The 22,347-nt window shown below is 47.0% G+C and overlaps 2 protein-coding genes and 1 long non-coding RNA gene across 6 annotated transcripts in view; 2 read left to right on the top strand and 1 right to left on the bottom strand.

The window, feature by feature from the left end:
• The first annotated feature begins 543 nt into the window (after window positions 1–543).
• Window positions 544–15,766, top strand: VEZF1 (vascular endothelial zinc finger 1). Of its 4 annotated transcripts, none has more exons than XM_052803985.1 (7): window positions 546–792; window positions 6,309–7,114; window positions 7,745–7,808; window positions 8,832–9,015; window positions 10,484–10,696; window positions 12,996–13,040; window positions 13,382–15,766. In XM_052803985.1, exons 1-7 carry the CDS (start codon window positions 760–762, stop codon window positions 13,807–13,809), a joined length of 1,773 nt encoding a protein of 590 aa, XP_052659945.1. In that variant the 5' UTR covers window positions 546–759; the 3' UTR covers window positions 13,810–15,766. The 4 variants fall into 4 exon arrangements, with proteins under 4 accessions (XP_052659946.1, XP_052659945.1, XP_052659949.1 ...); XM_052803988.1 differs by having other exon boundaries at window positions 555–792; window positions 6,309–7,006; XM_052803986.1 differs by lacking the exon at window positions 12,996–13,040 and having other exon boundaries at window positions 544–792.
• Window positions 14,961–20,656, bottom strand: LOC128149141 (uncharacterized). Its single transcript, XR_008237546.1, has 2 exons — window positions 20,553–20,656; window positions 14,961–16,109 (listed from the first exon to the last, which is right to left on the bottom strand). It is a non-coding gene; the product is annotated as an uncharacterized LOC128149141 (long non-coding RNA).
• Window positions 20,531–22,347, top strand: part of CUEDC1 (CUE domain containing 1) — a 23,039-nt gene continuing 21,222 nt past the window's right edge. The window contains exon 1 of the mRNA XM_052803991.1: window positions 20,531–20,643. The gene's annotated coding sequence lies outside the window, so the exon portion shown is untranslated. The remainder of the gene's footprint in view (window positions 20,644–22,347) is intronic.

The following is a 22,347-nucleotide window of genomic DNA, read 5'->3' as shown; positions in this document are numbered from 1 at the left end:
CCGGGGCGGCCCCGCCATCCCTCTCTCTCCCCCCCCCCCCCCCCCTTCACTCCCGCCCCCGCGGGTCCCGGCACTGCCGCCGGCGGCGGGCGGGGCGGCACTTGCGGGGCCTCCGCCCGCCGCCGCCGGCGGCCCGCACCCGCGGGCGAAGCCGCCCCCCGCCGCTGCCGCCGCCCCCGCGGCTCCCTCCCTGCGCGGCGGGTGGGGGCGGCGAGCAGGCGGGCGGGGAGGGGAGAAGGGGAGGGCGGGCGGCGCGGGCGGCCCCCGCGGGCCGGGCCGGGGCGTAGCGAAGGCGGCGGCGGCGGCCCTGGACACCTCGCCCGCTCCTCCATCTTCTCTCGCCACAGCTCGCCTCGGCTTTCCCCAGCCCGGGACCGGCCCATTGCCAGCCCCGCGGGGGGGGGGGGCGGCCGGCCCGCCGCGCCGCCCCGGCCCCGCCGCCCTGCCCCGCCGCCCCGCCGCGCCGCCCCGGTTCCGCCGTCCGCCCCGAGGCGAGGGGAGCGGCGGGGGCGGCGCCGCGGCGGTCCGGGCCCGCGCCGCCCCGCCGGGCCGCCGCGCCGCCGCCTCCCCCCTCTGGGCCGCAGTGGTGCAGCCCGGAGGTTAGCGGAAGCGGCCGCTCGGCGCTGCCATGTTGAGCCGCCGCCGCCGCCGCCGCTTTGTTGTCGGCTCCATGTAGCTGGGGCCCGGGGGAGGGAGGGGGGGAGGACCGCGCCGCCGGAGCCGCCGCCGCCGCCCGACGAGGGCCGGGACGCCCCCGCCATGGAGGCCAACTGGACCGCGTTCCTCTTTCAGGTGAGGCCCCGCGGCGGCCGGCGCTGCCCGCGCCCCCCCCCCCCCCTCCCGCGCCTCCCCTCAGCGGCCGCGGGCGGGCGGCCGCCCGCCGGGCTCCCCGCTAGGCCGGGGCTGTCAGTCAGCGCCGCCGCCCGGCCTCCCGCCCGCCTCTCCTCCCGGCCCGGCCCGCGGCGGGGCCCAGCCCGGCCCGGCCCGGCCCGCCCGGGGCAGCGGCTGACCCGGCCCCGCGCCCGCCGGCAGCTCCTTTCCCTCCTTTCCCTCTCCTGCACTTTCTCCCCGCCCGCCTCCCCCGAGCTGATCGCGCACGGCGCTCCGCCGCCGCCCCGCGATGTTTTTCCCTTTTTTTTTAAAAAAAAAAAAAAAGAAGCAATGTTTATATTTTAATTTTTTTAATTTTTTTTTTTTTTACTTTCTCCCCCCCCCCCCCCCCCAACCCCGAAATAGCTTCGGGTTTTGTTTGTTTGTTTTTTTTCTCTTCCTCCCTTTCCCCCCGCCAAAAAGAAAAAAACAAAAAAACCCAAAACCAAAAAAAAACCCCAAAACCAAACCCACCCCAACCTTCTCACCGGGCTCTTAACAAAACCCCGATGCAACAAACACCGTGTCTGGGAGAATAAATTAATCCCTCTTTAAACAGCCTGACTCAGGGGCCGGGTGACGAGGGAGCTTGTTTTCTTTTAAAATAGGACGCGAGCGGGCCGGATTTCTGTAAAAACTGGCCAAATGCTAACGGTAACAGGGAGGAATAGGGACCGTGGAGCGTGCAACCCCTCCCTTTGCCAACTGAGTCACAATTTTCCCCCCTTCTGTCTGCGAAAGACCGACTTAAAAACACCGCTGTTTATGTAATTCCGAAGAAAATCCAGTGTACCAAAAAAAACCCTAAAAAAAAAAAAAAAAATCCTCCCCTGGCTTTTGTGAGCCGAGCCCTTTCACGCCGGATTGTTTTCTGATGCCTCCTGCTCTTTTTGAGCTTGGAAACATAAAATGTGTAATTGCAGCAGCAGCAGCCAAAAAAAAAAAAAAAAAAAAAAAAGCCCCGCACATCACCTTTCTCAAGGTAAAATAATCCTCTTTGCACATTCCCGGCGGCGGTCACTCGCTTACTCACTGTCCTCCTCGGAATTAAACCCAAACCCAACCCGTGACACGAGTTTGAAAACCTGAGTTGAATGAATAAATCCGCCAAGAGCGAGCACCATTCCTTTAGAGAGGAAAAATTATTCCCTTGCAAGTACCGAGGGATGAGTCACTCGCTCGGGTGCTCTGCCTCCAAAAACACGCCGGGAATGTTCCGGGGAGCCGGTACCAGGAGCTGGGCACTGGGTTTTCCGCCTTTTCGTGATGAATGTGGGTGATGCCATCGAGTTTGGCTGAGGTCTTGTGAATTATTTCTCACTCTAGTGGGCAGTTGTGATTTGCACATAGGAAACTTCACGCTAAGAAGTTAATCTCCTTAGTTTAGGGCCATCTCTCTCTGAGTTGGGGCTGTTTTATCGCTTTTCTGCCTCCCAGGCTCACAGATGAGCGTTTTCGAGGGGAAATTATTCGTAGGCTGGCAGTATGGTATTGCAGCAACCTCTGTAAGAAATGCCAAGTAATACTTTCAAGTACGTGTCCAGCTTCTTGCTGCTCGTCTTTATTTTTTTTGAAGGGTACTGTATTTTGAAATAGCGATGTCACACTTTGATTTAGGAGTAGGCTTTGCTGCTTTTAATTAAGGAGTCAGCAGTTCACTTTCCTAAAGGACTTAGCTATGTGCGACTTGGAAGCATCTTCATAAAACTGTGACGTGGAAATTTTCCGATTTTTTTTTTTTTTTTTTGCCCCAAATAATAAAGCTTTAAGACCTCATAATAAATGCTGAATATTGTTTCTTGAGTCATTTTGTTAAAACCAACGATTTAGGGTGCGAGCATCCTAATGCACCCAGCAGAAAGCGCTGTTAAGATACTCCTGATGTGACTTAAGTTTTTCTTCTTCCCATTCTCACCAACAGCATGTCAGCCAAGATCCAACTGGTAACTTAAAACTAGTAACAAAAAGTGGATTTAAAAGCCCCTCCCCAGTGTCAGTTAAATAACAAATGCAAGTGACTGAATATACATGCTTGTTCTTCGTGGGGGAAGTTTTACCAAGTGTGTATTTCAGCTGTGACAGGATTTCTAAGGGACAGTTTAATACACGGTGTGTAAAGTTGTAATTTTTAGCAAAATGTTTTTAGGGGAGGTTTCAATGTCTTAATTTTTAGTCTTGCTAGCAATGGGATGTCTGACTGTAAATTGCTCTTTCCAAATAAAGTTGTTTGATTGATTGTGTTTAGGTGGCATTTTAATGAATTGTATCTCTTTTTAAAGAAACAATTGTGATACTGAATAAGCAGTTCTTGTTTGGATCTTGCTAGTCCCTGAAATGCATATTTTGAAAACCACTTTAAGTTATCTGCTCAGAAAGTGAAAGTTGTGTCTTTTAATGTGAGGAGGAATCATCCATCAAACAGAGTGTTCAAGATATGACTCATGCTAATTTGTTGCTCTCACATTAAGGCTGGAGCGCAAAAATATTTTAGCCTCTGGCATTGGAAGTTCACGGCCACATCCTACCACTCCAGGTCACGAATTAGGCTTTTTTTGTTTACTGCCCCCCAGGAAAGAAAAAAAATTAGTGCTAGAACGAGGGTATTTTGCACAAGAGCGTGTCCCAGGCGATTGAAATATCACAAAAATGTTGACTTGACATTAATGCTAGGTCAAGTAAAACTGTGGTCTGTGCCTGAATAAAAATGACTTGCGAGAGGCCTGCAGCAGGTGCTGTCTTCCCTTCTCGAACAGCGAGTTAAAAAAAAATACTGCCTGATCCTTTTTTAAAAGGCTTTAATACAGGCAGTCCTTGGAAACTGAGGAATACTGCTTGTTGCAAAGAGGGGTTGTTAGAAAGACAGCGCTGCTAATAACACTGGCTATCTGGGAACCAAGATAAGCAGACTTACATAAGCAGCGGCTTCATAGCCTGTAGCCTTATGAATATACATTGTTTTATGTCCACCGTCTCTGTCGGTTTCGTAGGAATAAGTGCATCATTACCTTGAAGTGCTGACGATTCTTTAAGGCTTAAAAATATCCATAAACTGCATAAGTTTGAACCTTGTCCAAAGGATTTGGGCTCTCTATTATCCGATCTGCTAGCTCTGCCTTTGAAACTGTATCTCTGGAGCTATCCTTAGGTGCTCTTAAGTGTCTTCTGATGCAGTTTAACAACACTGTTCAATGCTTATTTAAAGTTGGCTGTAAAACATTTCAGTATTTTTTAAAATTAAAATTGTATTTAAGTACACAACTTGCTCAGTATTGTACTTTCAATGTGTATTGTACATACTCTATTATTTTTATGCAATGTAGATGTCTTGATGGCTTTTTAACAACACGGAAAATAAATGGTTGAAAATCCGCAATTGTCACTGAAGTCAGGCAAAAGTTTAATGGAGGCGCTGGAGCTTGTGCCGTGCGTAGCCTCCAGGAGAGTTCTGCGTTCGACTCTTCAGCAATCGCTTCTGCAAACCAGCCCCTTAGGCTGTTGTTTGAGGTGGCTGCTGTGGCCAGGCGCAGTGTGGTAATGCTCAGCCTACCTGTTGCCTCCCAAGCTTCGGCACAGATGGGACATAAAATGCAGATAAAAACGGACAGGATGGCCTGGCTCCTAACGATTCCCGCAAGTTTTGTCTCCTGTTATCATACTGAATCCGGGCTTTCTCCCGTGAACTGTTTTCCTGTCAGATAGGCTTGCAGTGTTAGGGAGCACGTATTCATACCCACGTGGGTTAGTGTTTGTATCCACCGGTGGCTTTTATCCAAAGATCACCGGCATCGCGCTCCTGAAAAAAATGAGTGGCTAAAGTGATGCAGGGCTTGTGTGGTGGCAGGAGGAGGCGGGAGCTCCCCTGCAGCTGAGGAAGAGTTGCACCGAGGTGGCCGTAGTCGGGAGAGGCTGTGGCTGGGAGAGGCAAAGCGGCTGGAGCTTGGATGCAACTAAGAAAAAGTCCCAAAGTGAGCTTCTAGAAATACTGACTTCTCCAAAGGACGTGATGAAATGGATTCACGTAGGAAGAGTATTAGCCTGAGCGTGCTTCGTAACGCTGTCCGTCCTCAACCGGCATAAAAGTAGACAGGTTGGGGGTCGCGAGCCAGCACAGCGTTTTATTCAGCTCTCGCAGCCTTGAGTCGTATTCCTTTGTGAAGGAAACTGTAGGGAAGAAGTCCTGGGAGGCTGCTGTACCAATCTAATGGGAATGCAAGTTTCCCCAAACTCAGCTTCAGACCTGGCACGCTGCACTAATAACGAGACTGATTTAAAACTGGTGTGATGAGACTGAGGCACATCTTGAATACAGATGCGCTTAAACTGGCTTAAGGTGCTAGAGTGATTTATTTTAATGCTCCATTAGGCTGAATTGGTCTGTGTGGTTTCTAAACCACTTTAAAATTGTATCTGCTAGGGTTTTGTCCCAGTCTGACTGGATGACTTTTAATAACAGCGTTTTCTGCCTTAGAATAAACAGTGCCTAATACAAGCATGGTGTAGAACAGCCCGTAGCAGCGCAGGCTGCAGCTCAGCTGAGCCGTGCTTGCTGCAGCACACTTGGGGGGGAGTCCCCGGTCTGCCTCTTCCCTTTAGCTTCTCCCACTGATTCTGTAGTTCAGAGTCAGTTGGTACTGGCAGTTTGGAAACAGCTTTTAGGTCTTTTTTTCAACACCCCCCCCCCCCCGCAACTGTGTTCTCCAGCATCTCTAGATGTCTGCCAGTGCTTATCGATTAGCTTCTCTTCCTATTGCAAAGTAGCTGCTGCTGAAGAGAAAAAGAACGTGTTGCTATTCTTACTAGTTTCCAGATGCGAAGAACACAGTGGTCAGTACGTAAACGCGGCGGGAACCTGCTAAATGTAGAAATGTGGCTTTAGACAGCTCTCGATGCAAGTTGCTTTGGTTTCAGTGCTAACACACCGATGTGAACATGTTGTTTAAATAAGATGCCTTATCGCATCCTGGCTCTCTGTGGCTGCAGTTGAATTCTCAACATGCACTAAGCTCGGCTTAAAGGTGGGGCGTTATTTTGCAGCTCCCATCAGTACATTCATATGCTCCAAAGATAGTCCCAAGGTGGCATCTGATATGATCGTTAGCAAAACAAGTTATCTGTTACGTAAAGATCAAACGCTGTGTTAGTAAAAGATCTGACAAGCACCTAGTTGTTTTCCATAAGAAGTGTTGCCCTCCGGAAACTTAATAATTATTTGATTGTTATGATGTGTGCCTTCCTACACTTACCACAGAATCTGCACAGCGAATGCGTTTAAAGCGCGAGCGGTTTATCCTGTCCAAAACCAAAATTATGTAACCTTTTCCAGTTGTTACTTCAATGGCTTTTGGTCTAGAATGTGCTTTCCTGTAGTTTGTAAATGTTCTCACCGCGTCAGAGTGAGCACCCATCAATAGAATTTAAGTGTGAATGTTTGGTTTTAGGCACATGAAGCCTCACATCACCAACAGCAGGCAGCACAGAACAGTTTGTTGCCTCTCCTGAGCTCTGCTGTTGAGCCACCCGATCAGAAGCCGATTCTGCCCTTACCAATAACGCAGAAACCTCAGCCTGCACCAGAAACATTAAAGGATGCTATTGTTGGGATTAAAAAGGAAAAACCTAAAACCTCCTTTGTGTGCACTTACTGCAGCAAAGCTTTCAGGGACAGCTACCATTTGAGGCGTCACGAGTCCTGCCACACAGGGATAAAGTTAGTGTCACGGCCAAAGAAAACTCCCACCACAATGGTGCCCCTTATCTCGACCATCGCTGGTGACAACAGCCGAAGTTCATTGGTTTCAACTATCGCAGGCATCCTGTCCACAGTCACTACGTCTTCCTCTGCCACCAACCCCAGCAGTAGTGCCGGCGCAACGCCTATGGCAGTGACTCAGACGGTGAAGAAGCCCAGCAAGCCCGTCAAGAAGAACCACGCTTGTGAGATGTGCGGAAAGGCCTTCAGGGATGTCTACCACCTCAACCGGCACAAGCTGTCCCACTCAGATGAAAAACCCTTTGAATGTCCCATTTGCAATCAGCGCTTCAAGAGAAAGGATCGCATGACCTACCACGTGAGGTCTCACGAAGGTGGCATCACGAAACCATACACCTGTGGTGTTTGTGGAAAAGGCTTCTCGAGGTACCATGTAGAAAATCCCAGGCGAGCTCAAGTATTGGCTTTTCATAACCAAGAAGGGTTAAGCTATCATAGCGAGGGGCTAGGAGAACCAGACATCTTAGAAGATTGGTGAGGGGATAAAGAGCCTTGTTTACCTCTAGGGTGTGGGTCTCGGTCTGAGCCAGATTGGCAGTGGCCAAAAGTGGTCGCTCTTTTATGAGAGCGTTGTGAAATGATTTCGCGACCTCATCCGGGTCCCATAGGACACGTGTCTGTGTCACTGGTGGTGACCACAGAGCCCCTTTACCAGCCTTTGCAAAGGTCAGTGACCGAATGGGGCATGGCAGGCAAACTGCCTCCTTGTCTCGTAGCAAGGTTGAGGCATACTGACAGAGCATTGTGGGGGAGCTTGCATTGCTGCTGGCTGTATTTTTTGTATCTGTGCTTGCAACAGAGAAAACTTCAACCTTTAGAGCTGTTGATCTGTCACCTTTACACAAGGTACGACCAAACGTACCATTTTCAGGTGTGGAAGAACACGGTTAAGTTTTAAACTGCAGGTTGGGTCTCAGCGTAACTATGTGTTACTCTAGCTGAAAGCCACTGCGTAGGTAAGGGGAATGTATTTATTCTTGCCGTGCAGAGGGATGTGGGCTGCAAGGGGTCATCAGCGCAGTGTTCAGCACCGCGAGCCACGGTATCCTTACTATGTATTTGTAACAGTATGCATTTTCTTTTCTGTTCCTCTCTTTTTTGCAGGCCTGATCATTTAAGCTGTCATGTTAAACATGTTCATTCAACAGAGAGACCCTTCAAATGCCAAGTAAGGGCTAAAATGATTTGTTAAAAACAATACCTTACTGTATCGTTAGAATCTCAGGTGAATAATCTTTCCAGAACTGTATTTGCTCCTGGACTTTTCTTTGAAAAGCAAGTTTAGGAATAAAGTCGCATCTGCCTTACGTACCAGCAGCACTGTAGTTCTGATGTTAAGTGTAGATAGAGGCAGTTTGAAAGGATGCTGTGGCTACTTTTTTTAGGAAGATTAGAGGCTTTTTGCCTTCTTGGAGAACAACGTCGGTGCTCTGTTTTACGATACGCTTAACTTAGTAGTGGGATTGTAACAGCATCCTCAGCTCAGTGCTGATTACTGGAGTAATGCGTGCAGTGTGTTTCTCAGAATATTTAAATTAAACGTGTTTCTCAGTATATCCATTTAAAATGGGTTGGAATAGTTGATTCTGGATCCGTTATTTTGCTGGAAGCTGAAAGCAAGTTGTCGTAAGTTGATGACTGAGTATAAGAGAAATAACTTGACTGCCCTTGAACAATTAACTGTTTTGCTTGGCATATCCATGCTTGTTCCAACCTGTGTTTTAGTGACTCATCATATTAAATAAAAGTCTTGTGTAAAAAGAATAGCATTAGAAAAAGGTTTCATTTCCTTGTTCTGATTTGGATGGGAACAGAAGTAATTGAGCAATTTGAGATATCAGGTTCATATTTGTACAGCAAAATTGTATCAAAAAACAACTTTGCCTGTTCTAGGCTTTTTTTATAAGCTACCTCTTGCTTTGGTAGGTAAGGCAACCTGCTATTCTAGGAAAGTTCAAGTAGTATAGAGTATGATTTTTGTCATAATTGTCTCTGAAGCCAATTTCCATTTTCAGTCTCTGTTTAGTAGTTTGATTTTGGTTTCTCTATAAATACAGGTAAAACTTAAGGTTGTCAGTGTACTTAGGATACTGTTTGCACCTACAAGGTAAAATAGGCTTACAGTGGGCATGTAATTCATACTGTAATGATGCTGTCTGCAATTCAAGTGTAACTGTTGTCCTTCATATAGACGTGCACTGCTGCCTTTGCCACCAAAGACAGACTGCGGACACACATGGTGCGCCATGAAGGAAAGGTATCGTGTAATATCTGTGGTAAACTTCTGAGTGCAGCATATATCACCAGCCACTTAAAGACACACGGGCAGAGCCAAAGTATCAACTGTAATACCTGTAAACAAGGCATCAATAAAAGTAGGTGAACGTTTTAAAAACATTTCTAATAACAGTGTGTTTGCAAAGGGAATTGCCTTTGATTACGTTAAAATGCAAAACCATACCCATCAGTCTGGGTATTCACACCTATTAAAAATAGATATTTGGTAACAGCATCTTCTTCAGTTCAAGAATTGGCATATGTGGAATTGGTTTGCTGCTAGACTGTGCTCTTATCCCTTAGGAATGCCCTGCAGTTTGTGAGAATAACCCATCTCTTGAAGAAAAGAGTTCCCAAGTTTTCTCATCTTCTGAGTACAGTGCTACTTCCTGAACTGTACAGGCCTAAAAGTCCAGCAGATAATTCTGGAGATTTTAGAATATTTAAGAACTGCTAAGATCTACCAAGTTTCAGGTTTGAAGCCTCATCTAAAGCTCATCAAAATTAGGAGAAAGATTTCTCTGCTTTCTCTGAGCTTTGACCCTGGGGCTCAATGATTCCTCCCTCTGGCAGTAGCTGACAAGAAAAGCATTTAAATCCAGCCCTGATATGTTTGGGGCATTAATGGCATTTGACTGGTGTTCTGCAGGAGTTCAAATGAGATGTTTGTAATAGTTCCTTCTAGTCTTAAACTCTGTGGAAGTGCTGAAGTCTGAACCTGGGAGTGCCTAGTAAGCAAACGAAGACTTGACTTTCAAATCTTCCCTAGTAAAATAACTGTAACTTAAGTTAACCCACATGGTTAGTGATATAAAATGGGTTTTCAGAAGAATCGAGAGGGAGAAGTAAGGAATGTCTTTGGAAACTTTGTCCTTAAAGCCTTTTAAACAGTGTTAATTTACAACATCTTTTCAGTTCCTGTTACTCCTGGATAATTGGAAGGTACCGGGAATGTCTAAAATGCCCGATTGTTGAGCTTAATACGAAATTTGGATGTGAAAGTATTTTTCAAGGTATAGGGTTACAACTCTGGCTTCCCAAGCCAGTTCGGTGGTGCTAAGGCAGTTCACATGAGGCATTTACAACAGTTGTTAGAGGTGGAAATGATGAGCTGTAATGTGGCCAGAGAGTAGTAACATGCTGTTCTGTGATGTAAACTGAAAATTTTAAGTTAAACTTGCAATAAAAAGTAAAAAGGCTTTTTTTTTTTTTTTTTTAACTGGAGCTGAGGTTTAGAAAAAGCGGAATCAGCTAACCAGCTTGAATTCTAGAGACTCATTGTAGCCTTTTATTTCATTCTTCCTAAAACACAAACAAAATAATCAGAAAGGAATTTCATTTTTGGCAGTGAAAGCAGATGTTCCTGACTTACATTTTGGTTTTTAGCTCTTGGAAAAGTAGATTTATAAAGCACAGAATTAATTATATGGTTTTAAACACCTCTGTGATTTTTGCTCTTGGAATCCTGTGAGATTCCACACGCTCTTTATGGAAGAAGCCTTGGTGATCTCAGCAGAAAACAGTAACTTTCCAAGGTGAATTTGTGTTCTTACTTAATTGGCATAGCATGCATGAGTGAAGAGACCAGCAATCAGAAGCAGCAACAGCAGCAGCAGCAACAGCAGCAACAACAGCAGCAGCAGCAACAACAGCAGCAGCAACAGCAACAACAACAGCAGCAGCAACAGCAGCAGCAGCAGCAACATGTAACAAGTTGGCCTGGAAAGCAGGTAGAGACCCTGAGATTATGGGAAGAGGCCGTCAAAGCAAGGAAGAAAGGTAAAACAAAACAATACTTACGGTCTTGGTTTTATAAGATACTGCAGGTTGCAGTTATATAGGGAGTTTAAGATGTCAGAAAAGGATGTCTTACGTGAAAATGTCATTCTCGATGTTAGAAGTAATAGCTGAAAACTAGCAGGGGGATAACATGACCAAAATTATGCTGTTGTAAATGAACTCCTTATTACGTGCTTCCCTTTGGTCTCTGTGCTTGAATGTGTACATAGCAGTCATCAATTACAAAGGGATGTTTGTGTCTGCTTCAAGGCAAGAGTGTTTTTTTTGGCTTGCATGTGGTTTTTAGCTGTGTTTATGCATATTTACCAGTTGTTAACTTGTGTGCATATATATATATATGTATATATACACACACACACACATAACACCCTCTGTCGTTGCATCATCATCAGTTTGCATGTGGGTGCTTTCTGTGTCCCTTTCATCTTTTCTCTTGCAGTTTATTCCATTTGCTTTATCATCACGTAACTGTCTTTGCATAACGTTTTCTAGAACTCATAGAACTTACTCTTCTATCCTTGTTGGTTTTTTTTCATTAGAAAAATTAACTAATAAGTGATTGTGTTTTTCATTATTGCTAGCTCACAGCTTACATGCACCTATGCTGCTGTAATTGAAGTTGAATAACTTCCTGTTGTTGGTCAATGTGTCAGTTTTGTAAAGAACAGATTGCTTCAATTTAGTGTCATTAGGAGTGTAGTAGTTTAAAGTCTCCCGTTACTGCTAGCTTATTCTTTTCACTACAGTTTGATTTCTGATGCCTATCACGTGACTCCCGTGGATTACATGTTTTAGAAGAAATTCTTAGCGACCACTTACCGTTTTTCACTAGCTTTTTTTAGTAATAAATGCTTTTGGCTCACCTTAATTTTTTTCTTTTCTCCTAAACTTCTTTTCAGTTTCTTCAATCTTTTTTTCTTTTCTAGGTCTTGTTTGTGTATTAGGCTGCTAGCTCCTTTCGCCTTGATTGTTATTGCAGTTGAATTGCATTCTGTGATCAGACAGTATAGAAATAGCTTATTCATGTTAAAATGTAGTGATAACAGAAATGTTAAATATCATCAGGCCACTAAGTAGATAAAGCAAATGGGTGTCGGATTTAGAAAATCTCTGAGAATTTTTTTTTTCTGCTTGTTCCTTCCTATGTCTTGTTCTCTCTTCCCTTCCTTTCTTACTGAGATTATTGAATATGCTTTAACAGAAACAGTGGCTTTGGACAGAATGGTGGGTGAGGGAGGTGGGCGGGTAGAAGTGTTGTCAGACTGGTGATATTAGCTTAACTTAACTGGGGAAGGGGCATGGGGTGGGATGTGTCTTTGCATACTGCTGTGCTTGGAAGTTGAAGCTAGACCAGTCAGTGCCATGCCTATGCGCTGCTCTTTCCATGCTGGCTCTCCTGTGCTAGTGCCACCTGTTGCGTTGGCTTTACAACACTATATATGGGATTTTTCTAATCTAATACGATTTATTTTCACAATTTTTTTTTTTTTTTTTTACTCTTTCCCTTCCTTTCCACCCCTCCTAGATATGGACTTTGAAGAACCAACAGTAACCCTTGAATGGGGCTAATGTTGCTTTCAAAGTTAACTCTGTCTTGGTACATTTGTATTGCCCGAGTGGCAAGAGTGGACTCTTTGCTCCTGGCTTACCTCCTGAAACGTGGGTGTAGACTGAGCTTGGTGTCCTACCCTACAAATGTGGAATAAGACACGACTTAGAAGTGCCGTAACGTTGATCTAGAATATATTTTTGTCGGTTTCTCTAGCAGTCATCCCTTCCCTTTACCCGCGTCCACCGCCCCGCTTCTGTTTTTGGAGCCTTCTAGTATGGGTAGCCGGCAGGTGGTGCTGATGGATGCCTAGTGATCCCTCCGCTGTCCCGGACCGCCGGTACCCCGCTCCCCCAGTGCCCAGCCCTGCTAGAGCCCACCGGCAGCAGGGCCGGGCACTGGCCTCCTGGGTCTTCCTTGTTCGGCACTTAATTCCTGCTTACTGCAAAACAAAGTAAAAAAAAAAAAAAAAAACAACCAAGACCAAAAAACAACCCAAAAACCCACAAAACAAACCAACTTGGTGTGGAGCTGTAGCTTATGTGAAAGCTGAGGAGATAATGGGGGTTGAAAGATGTGCTGACTGGGTAGCCTTGAAAATCGCTAAGTAGAAGTACTGTGATCAGTGGAACAATTTAGTAGCAATAATTAAGACTGAAATAAGCAGGTAAATATTGAAACGAGCTTTGCTTATCAGTCCCTAATAATGACTTTTTAAAACCTTCACAGAATGTCAGTTCACCTTTGAGAAGGCTATAGAGTACGTACCATTCGGTATGTACACTCTCTCCTCTATTTATAATGTTCCTCTTGGGAGGATTTTTTTGATTGTACGATACTGTTTTTATGAACATCGAAACCCTCTTTATAAGACAAGCTCGCTTGACTTCTCAGGAAAAAATACTGAATTGAAATGAACTGCATGAGAGTTTGTATTTCTTGTAGGCTATAGAATGTTAACAGTTTTAACTTACTAATAATTCCTAAAGAAAATTATTCCAGAATTTGTACCTGTTCTTGTTTGGTTCTTGTTTTTGGTTTTTTTTTTTTTTTAAATCTTGTCCATGGTTTTTTATGTGTTAAAAACTTTTTGTCTTTTTATGTCTCATTTTTAGAAGCTGCTAACTTGTGCCAAACCTCCACTGCTGCTACTACGCCTGTGACTCTTACTACTCCATTCAATATAACGTCCTCTGTGGCTTCTGGGACTATCACAAACCCAGTCACAGTGGCAGCTGCAATGAGCATGAGAAGTCCAGTAAATGTATCAAGTGCAGTTAATATATCCAGTCCGATGAACCTAGGGCATCCTGTAACTATAACAAGTCCATTATCCATGACATCTCCATTAACGCTCACCACACCAGTCAATTTACCTACCCCAGTAACCGCTCCAGTGAATATAGCGCATCCAGTCACTATAACATCTCCCATGAACCTCCCCACACCAATGACGTTAGCTGGTCCGTTAAATATAGCAATGAGACCAGTAGAGAGCATGCCTTTCCTGCCCCAGGCCTTGCCCACGTCTCCTCCCTGGTAAAGAATTTCTAAACAGTATTAAAAAGGATTAAAATGGAATCCTTACCAGCAGTTCTTTTTTGGGTTTTGTTTGGTTGGGTTTTTTTTTTTGTTGGGTTTTTTGTTTTGTTTTTTTGTTTTGTTTTAGTTAATAATAAATTCAGACTAAGACACTGGGGCAACATGCACCATCAGAGACCATAGTCGCATCTTCCCCTGTTGATTTGGCTCATATGGTTCAAACTTGAGTTTCACTGGAGCACTTCATTTAAAGTAAGTTTTACCTTTTAGCTGACTGATGCTGAATTAGAGCAGATACTTATTTGCCAGAGTTTAAAAAAAAAAAAAAAGTCATTAAAAAACAGTTTTATGTTTTATCCCCCAAATTATAACTTAGAAAATTATTTTAATCTAAACACTAGCAAAGACCCCTCTGTATCTTTTAACAGGGTGGATGGCTAATTTTAACTTGCCAGTCGTTAAGTCCACTGTTTCTGAGCTAGTGTAGAATCTTTGTCTGTGTTGATGTTTTTTTTTATGAGTAAATGCATTACAATGTTGTCATTTAAAAAAAAAAAAATGCATTTTGGAGAAAATATGCATTTTACCTTTGGGAATATGATAATTTCAGGCAGCATTCCCTATGGGAAAGGTGATACCAGCTCTGATATGCAAAGCATATGATAACTTATCATTCTAACTTCAACATATAATAGGGATTGTGACCTGATATTTGGAGATGTAAATATTACCCAACATATTACCCTAAGGGAATATAGCATTGTAGTCAACATTTTTTTTAAAAAAACTGTTATTGTTTGGTGAGAAACAGCCATGGCTGACAGAAGAGGAGTTGAAATGTATGTAAACATGGTCTCTCAACAGTCAGACCCCTATGGGACTCTTATCTAGGAGCAAAAGGAGTGCTTTGAAACTTAAGAAATATTGCTTTAAGCTGGAAGATTCTGGAGGCACTGGGTATGATTTTTATGCCCTCTGCCTCCCAATCAGAGCCTGCTGGTGTTACAGCAGGGGACAGACGTGTTAGTTGTTCACTAGAAGTTTTGTCTTATATTAAATTGTATACAGTTTTTATTCTAACCACTAACTAGGTAGGATGCCCCTCCAGGACAAGCAGAGAGCGTCTTTTAATTTCTCCCCTATTTCTTAATCAAGTGTTGTGCAAATCTGTTCAACTTTGTAAATATTTGCAAACATCATCATTTTTACGTTATTCTTCTATTGTGTTAACACATTTCTATCAATTTGTGGGAGTTCTGGGGTGATGGTTTGAACTATCCAGCCCAGAACTTCTCCACAAATGGTCACACATGTTTAAGCTACATGTGCTTTTTATTTCTTAACCTGTTTATCTGTACATAAAGTAGAAAGCAAAATCTAGGGAAACAGATATACTTTTTAGACTATCATGTCACATATTCACGTTTTTAAAACTTTGTTTAAAAAAAAACCACCCTAAACCCAAGACTCTACATTAAAAAAAAAAAATAAAATTACAGTTGAGATGTTTTTATCTTAATGAAGTTGAAAGCTATGGAGATTAGCGTGTGCGCATTTTCACAGAGTGCTAGCAGGACTGACTAGTCAAAATGGACTGCTTCCGTTTCTACCCTGCCGTGTCAGTACAAGCAGTGATTGCCAGGCTGCTGGCTCAGGTGACAGGTATCTGTATCATTACGTGAAACTGTTCTAGGGGCTTGGACTACATAGTACAACAAAAACAAAAAAAAAAATAGAGCTTAGTGTAAAATAATTTTATAAATGATCTTTTGTACTTTAGGACATCAAATTGTACAACTTTTGTATATATAAAAGCTTAGGAACTTTCTGTTTAGCAGAAAGGAAACACATTCCTACACTTTTAATGTATATGTTTGTTATAATGTCCATGTAAACATATGCCCTATGTTTGTGCCTTTTAATTAGTTTGTCTCAATAAACAAAAATGTAGAGAAGAATATGTAGCTATGACTTTGTTACCACTGTTCTTACTCCAGATGTGTAGAGGTCTTCGTTTTTGCACTGTGTAGAGCATTGCGTGCAGGCAGCTGCATGACTTAGGCTGATATGGCCGCAACGAGGCATGCGAGGCAAATGCACCCCAGCAAAACTCCTTCCTCCCGTAGCATAGAGCAGCCTGCACTGGTGGGGCCTTGCATGTTGGGATGTGTAGTTTCCAAGCCATCTCTGTTACCCGTGGCAATGATACCAGTTTGCACCAGTTTCACATAGTAGGTGTAGCGTTCTGGATCTGGGTAAATTGCAGAGATGACCCTTAGATGAAGTTTGGGCGTCCCTGAGCTTAAAAAAAACCAAAAGCATTAAAAGCCAATATGAAAATGTGTACTAGAAGTGGTTATCTATGAATTACTTACAATAAACAGGTGTGAGACTTAATTGTATGTTGTCAATTACTGTAGTATTGACAGTGGGTCCTCCATACAGCTAGCGTGCCCTGCTGATGTTATTTTTATCCCAGCAGAATAGCAGTAGAATAAACACATTAAACACCGGCAAGGAAATTTTTCAACGTGACAGAAGCTTCCCAAACCACTAACCGTGGTGCTCTTAGCATGGGATAGGAAAAGGGCTGTTTCCTTTTTATTTTATGTTGGTTCTGCTCGAATGTACCTGGTTTATGTCCACAAAGCTACATTAGCTAATTGTCAACCTGTTTCATTTGTACTTGGGTAAACATTTGCTTTGTACTGTGTATAAATGGTTCCGAGGTGTGCTCCTCAGCTGTCTCAATACAGGCGTTAATTTCACTTTGTAATGCCATCATAGGAAGTACATTAAGCTGTTTTTTGACAAAGGAAAGCTACCTGCTCAAGTAGTTTATATGGCATGCAGGCTACCTTATAATCGGTAGTTCATCCACAGTATAACGAGGCAGTAAGTACGGGCAGCTGCTGTCGGGAGACGATGTATAGTTGCACGACAGCGATGAGTGATTTGTATGGCAACTTGTGTCATAGCAGTGCTGGGGAGTTAAGACTATAAGAAAATGGTGGATGTGAAGAACAGATGCTCCTGTTACACCGAGTTAGTTTCTATGCAGCTGATGCGCTTAGCCTAGTTTATTTCATGGAAACTTTTAAGCTGGATCTAGTCCAACATCCAGGGAAGCCTATTGCTGCTGCCGTTGATTTGAGTGGGTTTTATATCGAGCCCATTCAGGTCTCCGATTGCAAGTAGTTCAATAGGGGTTTTATTTTTTTCTTCTTAAGTTTCCATAAGCGTTCAGCATGAGGTTAATGGCTTAGCACCGACTGAAAGTTTGAAAGTTGAATTTTGCCTTGGAAGGATTTGTGCCGTGGAAAGTCAGAACAGTCAGATCAATGGCACAAAAACTCGTCCTCCGGGCAAGGAGAGCCTCCGGGTGCCTGGCTCTGTGCTGGCGAGGCACTGCGGGGAAGCAGGCCACGGGGAAGTAAGTATTGTGGCACAGCCACCCACGCTGCCAGGAGATTGTGTAAATGGTTTACCTTGGGCACATTTTTTTCTTTATCTGGAAGACCCCACCACTTCCAGAGGGTGTTTGGGGTGAGTTGAAATCTGGGATTCGACCTTTTATGTCTTACCACTGGAGAGTTCTGCCTCAGTGCTGTAAATTGGGAAGATTTCAGTCAAGATCACGGATGAGAGAGAGAAACACGTGGAGTTCTGGGCGCATGAGTTAAATTCTATTTGCCATTGTTCACAAATAAAAGATTTTTTTTCCCCTCTTACAATAACTTTTTCTTTAGAGTGGCAGAAGAAAAAAGTATTTAATGTGTATGCATTTGTCCACGAGAGGTTTAAAGAAAAACACCAAAAACCCAGTAAGCTGTTTGAGCTGCAGCAATCCCAGGTTACATAAAGGGGCCGGGGTTGCCGAGGGATTAGGGTGGCATTACTGGTGGTGATAAGCCCTCCAAGTTCTGCTCGCTCTCCGCTCACTTTTATTTTAGAAACAGTCACTCTGAGCTGTATTTTGAAAACTGCTTGGGGTTAATTTTCAAGGCTGTCAGAGTTAGATTCCCACCAAAGAAAGAAGGAAGGAAAATTTGGACTTAAAGAACGCTCAGGTTTTTAAAAGCATCCAGTACTCTGATATTTTTTTTTTATCTTTGGGGTCCCCGTATGGGAGCTGAGTTGTTGAGAAGTGGACTCCAGTTTTTCACTGCTGGGTCCTTCTGAAAACTCCTCCCTTGGTCTATTGGTGGCTTAGTTTATCCATCTCAAAAATAGATTTAACAGTATTTTCAAAAGGCAGCTATTAAAAGTACTTCAAGTTTTTAAATGCCTTTGAGGTCGGTCTCAGTGCTTAAGTGGACCTTTTTACTGGTGCTTTTCAGGATAAATAGCAAGTGTAAAAATAAATCTCTTCCTCTCCTAATTGTCAGGCAGAATAGAACTTAAAACTTGATCCCCTTCTACCTATTTGTTTAATTCAGCATGTTTATACTTCTTATCTTTGGATCATTCGCTCACAGCTTCCAGAGCAGCAACTGAAGGATGACAGAGGAACTACGTGCTAATTTTTATGTCAAAAATAGCTTTCACCTTTAAACGCACAAGGCTCAATGACTGTTTTCTAATTAGAAAAAGAATGCCTGAGCTTCTGTTGCGAATCCATTTTACAGCTGTGTTCAGATTTGACTGTCAGCCCCTGGTTAAAATTTAGTACTGAGGTCTTGACCTAGAAACAAACCTTTTTTGGTATTGGTTTGGAAAAAGTATTTCAGTGCTAAGAGAAACTGAGCCAGGCTGTCCAGCTAGCTCCCTCATCACGGGCTGGCGAGAGCGTTAACATCGCATCATTTTGTCGTACATTGCATCTCCCTGAAGCCCGAGTAAAGACCGCCGGGAAAGGCGGGCTTACGATTTTTTAAAAATGATAATAGATTTTTTTGGTTCTTCAGGTTCCTGGGCTAATTTGAATCATTTTTTTAAAAGTCCTGGGTTTTTCTTTAAGGAAGCATAAATGCTTTTTGAAAATGAGACATTTGTAAAACATTTCAGTGTGGGCATCTGAAATTACTGCTTGTATCAGAGTACAGACCTCTGCCTTCCTTGCAAAGCCTTTCCAATAGCTACCTCCAAAATCAACCCATTTAGTAAAAAAAGAAGGGGCATTTTCAGAATGTATGGCACCTTTTGTTTTTCAGAGAAGGCAGAAGTACTCCATTCGCCTTTTCACTTAGTTGTTCTCGCCAGCTGTTAAGATTAAAACATTTGTGTTCTGTGTTTTCTGTGCAAGGTTTGTTTTTCAGGGAATTGCCAATTTAGCTGGAACTGGCTGAATTAAATTCGATATTTTAATTCTTCATAGCTGTGTATTTCTATTCCCATTTCTTCTTACTTCCTAGCGTCATTAGCAGCTAAGACCCATATCAAAGGACAGTAAAGAAATTTCGTAAAATCGCCTGTTTCCCCCGAAACAAGCCGGGACTAGGGAAAAGAGATTGCAGTCAACAAAGCTCACTGCAAGGCGCTGTGTCACAGAAGAGATGCTGATCTGCGTTTAACTTTGGGAAAGCAAATGTTGTGGCACGTGTACTTGTACGCACTGAAAGCCGAAGGTTTGCCTCTAATGTTTTCACTCTTACTGATGTCTGTGTTCCTTGTCAAAGCCTTACAGATTTTTACCCAGGCTAAGGATCGCTTAGCTGCCAGACACGGATGAAACGATTGAGTGGGAAAAAACCTCTGCACGGAGGGCCGTCCTGCGAGAATTTTGGACCATCCCAAACGCGTGCTCGGGGTCCGGCACCCACAGACGTGCTTCCGAGCCGGTCTTGCTGGCCGCGGCAGGGTGCTGCGGGAGGCCGGCTGCAGGTGCCCGGAGGTGCGGCGTTCCTCCCGCATCGTGTCCGGAAGGGTTTGGATTGCTACGAGGGAAGCGGAGGCCCTGACCTGCTGCCGTTTGCGGTCTCGCTCTGGTCTCTGCAAAACGGGAAGCGTTTGCCCTGTGTAAATTGGCTCCTGTAATTTGTAAGAGGAGATCACTTCCCGTCCTGTTACGTGGTATGGCTGCAAGCTGTCAGACGCTGTAGTGCTGGATACCGGAGACGGCTGCTTTCTATCTGTGGTCGAAGTGATGCTTTGTTATAATCCGTCTCTCATGTTCAGCCCTTGGGGCAGGAGTGCTGTGTCCTCTTCCTTACCCCAGGCGTGCACGGGGCTGGTGGGACCAAATCCAGGAGCCGGGGATGCTCAAAAGGTGTGGAGGAGACCAAAAACCAGCTCCAGAAAGCAGCTCTCCTCGGGATGCTGGCCAGAGCTGCCTGACCCCACAGCCACAGCCGGGGAGGGGGGGGTTGGGGGAAGCCTGGGGGGGGGGTCGTGGGGGATCCCGAGCCCCCCCCAGGCCCCAGTCAGGGGCTGTCTCACCCCCAGAGCCGGGCAGACCCAGGGTGGCGGCGGGTCAGGCCTCCGTGGGGACAGAGGGAACCGGGCGATGCCAATCCCCTCGACACCTCCAGCCGGGCCGAAACGCTTCCCCAAGGCGGAGAGATGCCCCGGCCCGGGTGGGACACGTCCGCACCGTGTGTGTGTGTGTCACCCAGGTCCCGGGGGGGGGTTGGGGGGCCACCCAAGAGCCCCCTGACCCCGTTGCCTTTCAGCCCGGCCGCCGCTAGGCCCCGCTCCCCGCGGCCGCCCCGGTCGGGCCCCGGCCCCGGCCCCGGCCGCGCCGCCCCCAGCTGCCGGGCACGGCGGCCGCCCCCGCCCCCGCCCGTTCGCCCGCCCGCCACGTACGTCTCCCGTCCCGGCTCCTTTCCATGGTTCCCGGCGTGACTGGTGCCTGCCTGCCGCCGCCGCCGCCCCCGCAGCGCGGCGCCGACCGCCGGTAAGGGGGGGGGGGAGAGGCGGGACGGGGCTCTTTGTGCTCCGGGCCGGGCCGGGCCGGGCCGGGCGGCGCCTCTCGGCCTGCGCGGGCCGCGGCCCGGAGCTCCGCGGGCCCGGGCGGGGAGCGGGGAGAGGGCGGCCCCGGGGCTGCGCCCGGCCGAGCCGGGGCCGGCGGCCGCCCCCGAGCCCCGGCGGGGCGGGAGGGGCCGCCGGCGGTTCGGCTTCCTCCAGCGGGGCCCCCGGGAGGAGCGGCCCGGGGACGCCCGGCGGCCGGGCCCGGTGCCCGATGCGGGGCCGAGCCTGTTGCGGCTGCCCGGCCGCCCCCCTCCGGAGCCGGGCCGGGAGACCGGGAGGTCGTGGGCCGCGGCTCATGGGCCTGGCGCCGCCGTTTCTGCCGGTTCTTCAACGTCCCGGGGGGATCCCTTCAGCCGCCGGGCACCGGGAGGGTCCCGCGGGGAGCGTCCCACGTGGGGACAGCCCTTAGGGAGGCGTGGGTGGGGGCACGGGGTGAAGCGTCTCCCTCCCCGGCGTGGGGCCGGGAGCGGGACGGCGGGAGCGGGGTTGCCGGCAGCAGCCCCCGTCCCCCCTCAGCCCCCGGAGCATCGCCGTTCCGCGAGCGTAATCCCTCCGGAGCGTGGGGTGCGGCGGGCAGGGTTTGGGTTTTGGTGGCTTCCCCGCCGCGGGACGTCGTCCCCTTCCTCTGCGCCTGGTTCGTGGAACGATGCGCTTTACCCCCCCTTGACATCTTTGCCGGGGTGGGTCACAGCTTGGCGTAGGAACCGTGGCAGGGCCCTGGCGTGCCGAGGAGTTGGCGGTCACCTCCTGGGCTCCGGGTTCTTTGTGGATCTCCGGCCAGGTGCCCAGACGCATCTCCCCGTAAGGATGGAGGGCACCGTCCCGCCAGGCTGCTCCTCACCTGGAGTTCCCGGCCAGCGCTGAAATTGCCACCGATGGGTTGCGGGCAAACGGCGATGGAGAAGGGTTTGAGAGCTGCCTCGCCTGTGGAAGTCACTGTTCAAAGCAGCGCTCTCATGCACTGTCTGTCTTGTCAGGCAGGTTGGAAAGGCTCCTTTTTATTATTTTTTTAAAAAGCAGCGGAGTCGCACCTCCTCCTCACGCCTCCTCCTGCTGCTACCACTGACAGCAAACATGGGGGACGGTAAGGACATCCTGGAAAGCCACCATCCCGGGCTGACCTCTGAGGCTGCGACTGGGGCTTTGCTGGCGGGGCTGCCCTGCAGCTGGGGAAGCTGTGGCTCTCCTCGCCTCCTCCTCCTCTTCGTTGGTCTCTAGCAACACAGGCTGAAGCAGCATCTGCTCCCCTGCAAAGCTTTTTGTGATTTTTCACGAAGGTTTTCCTGTGGAAGCGCCCGGCTGGAGCCCGGCGCTGGGGCAGCAAGACCCCAGGGGAGCTGTGCACCTCTGGGAGGGGAGATCGGCCGGTGCCGGCAGCGGGGCTAGAGGAGAACTTTTGGTGGTCGTCGTGGCAGAGGAGACCCAGCCCGTCGTCAGCTCACCGTGCCTTTCTCGTCATTGTGCACCCCGCTCCTGTGGCCTTCCCTGCCATGACGTCTGACCACCCCGCCAGTGCCTGTCTCTGCTGCGGTGAGGATGTGCCTGATGCCAGCAGAGCCTTACACGCCGATCCCTGGGTGCCCGCACACCCTTCCTGCTGCCGGAGCCTCTGATTGCCAAAAGTATTTCC

This window comes from Harpia harpyja, chromosome 12, assembly GCF_026419915.1.
Source record: "Harpia harpyja isolate bHarHar1 chromosome 12, bHarHar1 primary haplotype, whole genome shotgun sequence".
NCBI lineage: Eukaryota > Metazoa > Chordata > Aves > Accipitriformes > Accipitridae > Harpia > Harpia harpyja.
This window is presented reverse-complemented; position numbering and strand designations above follow the sequence as displayed.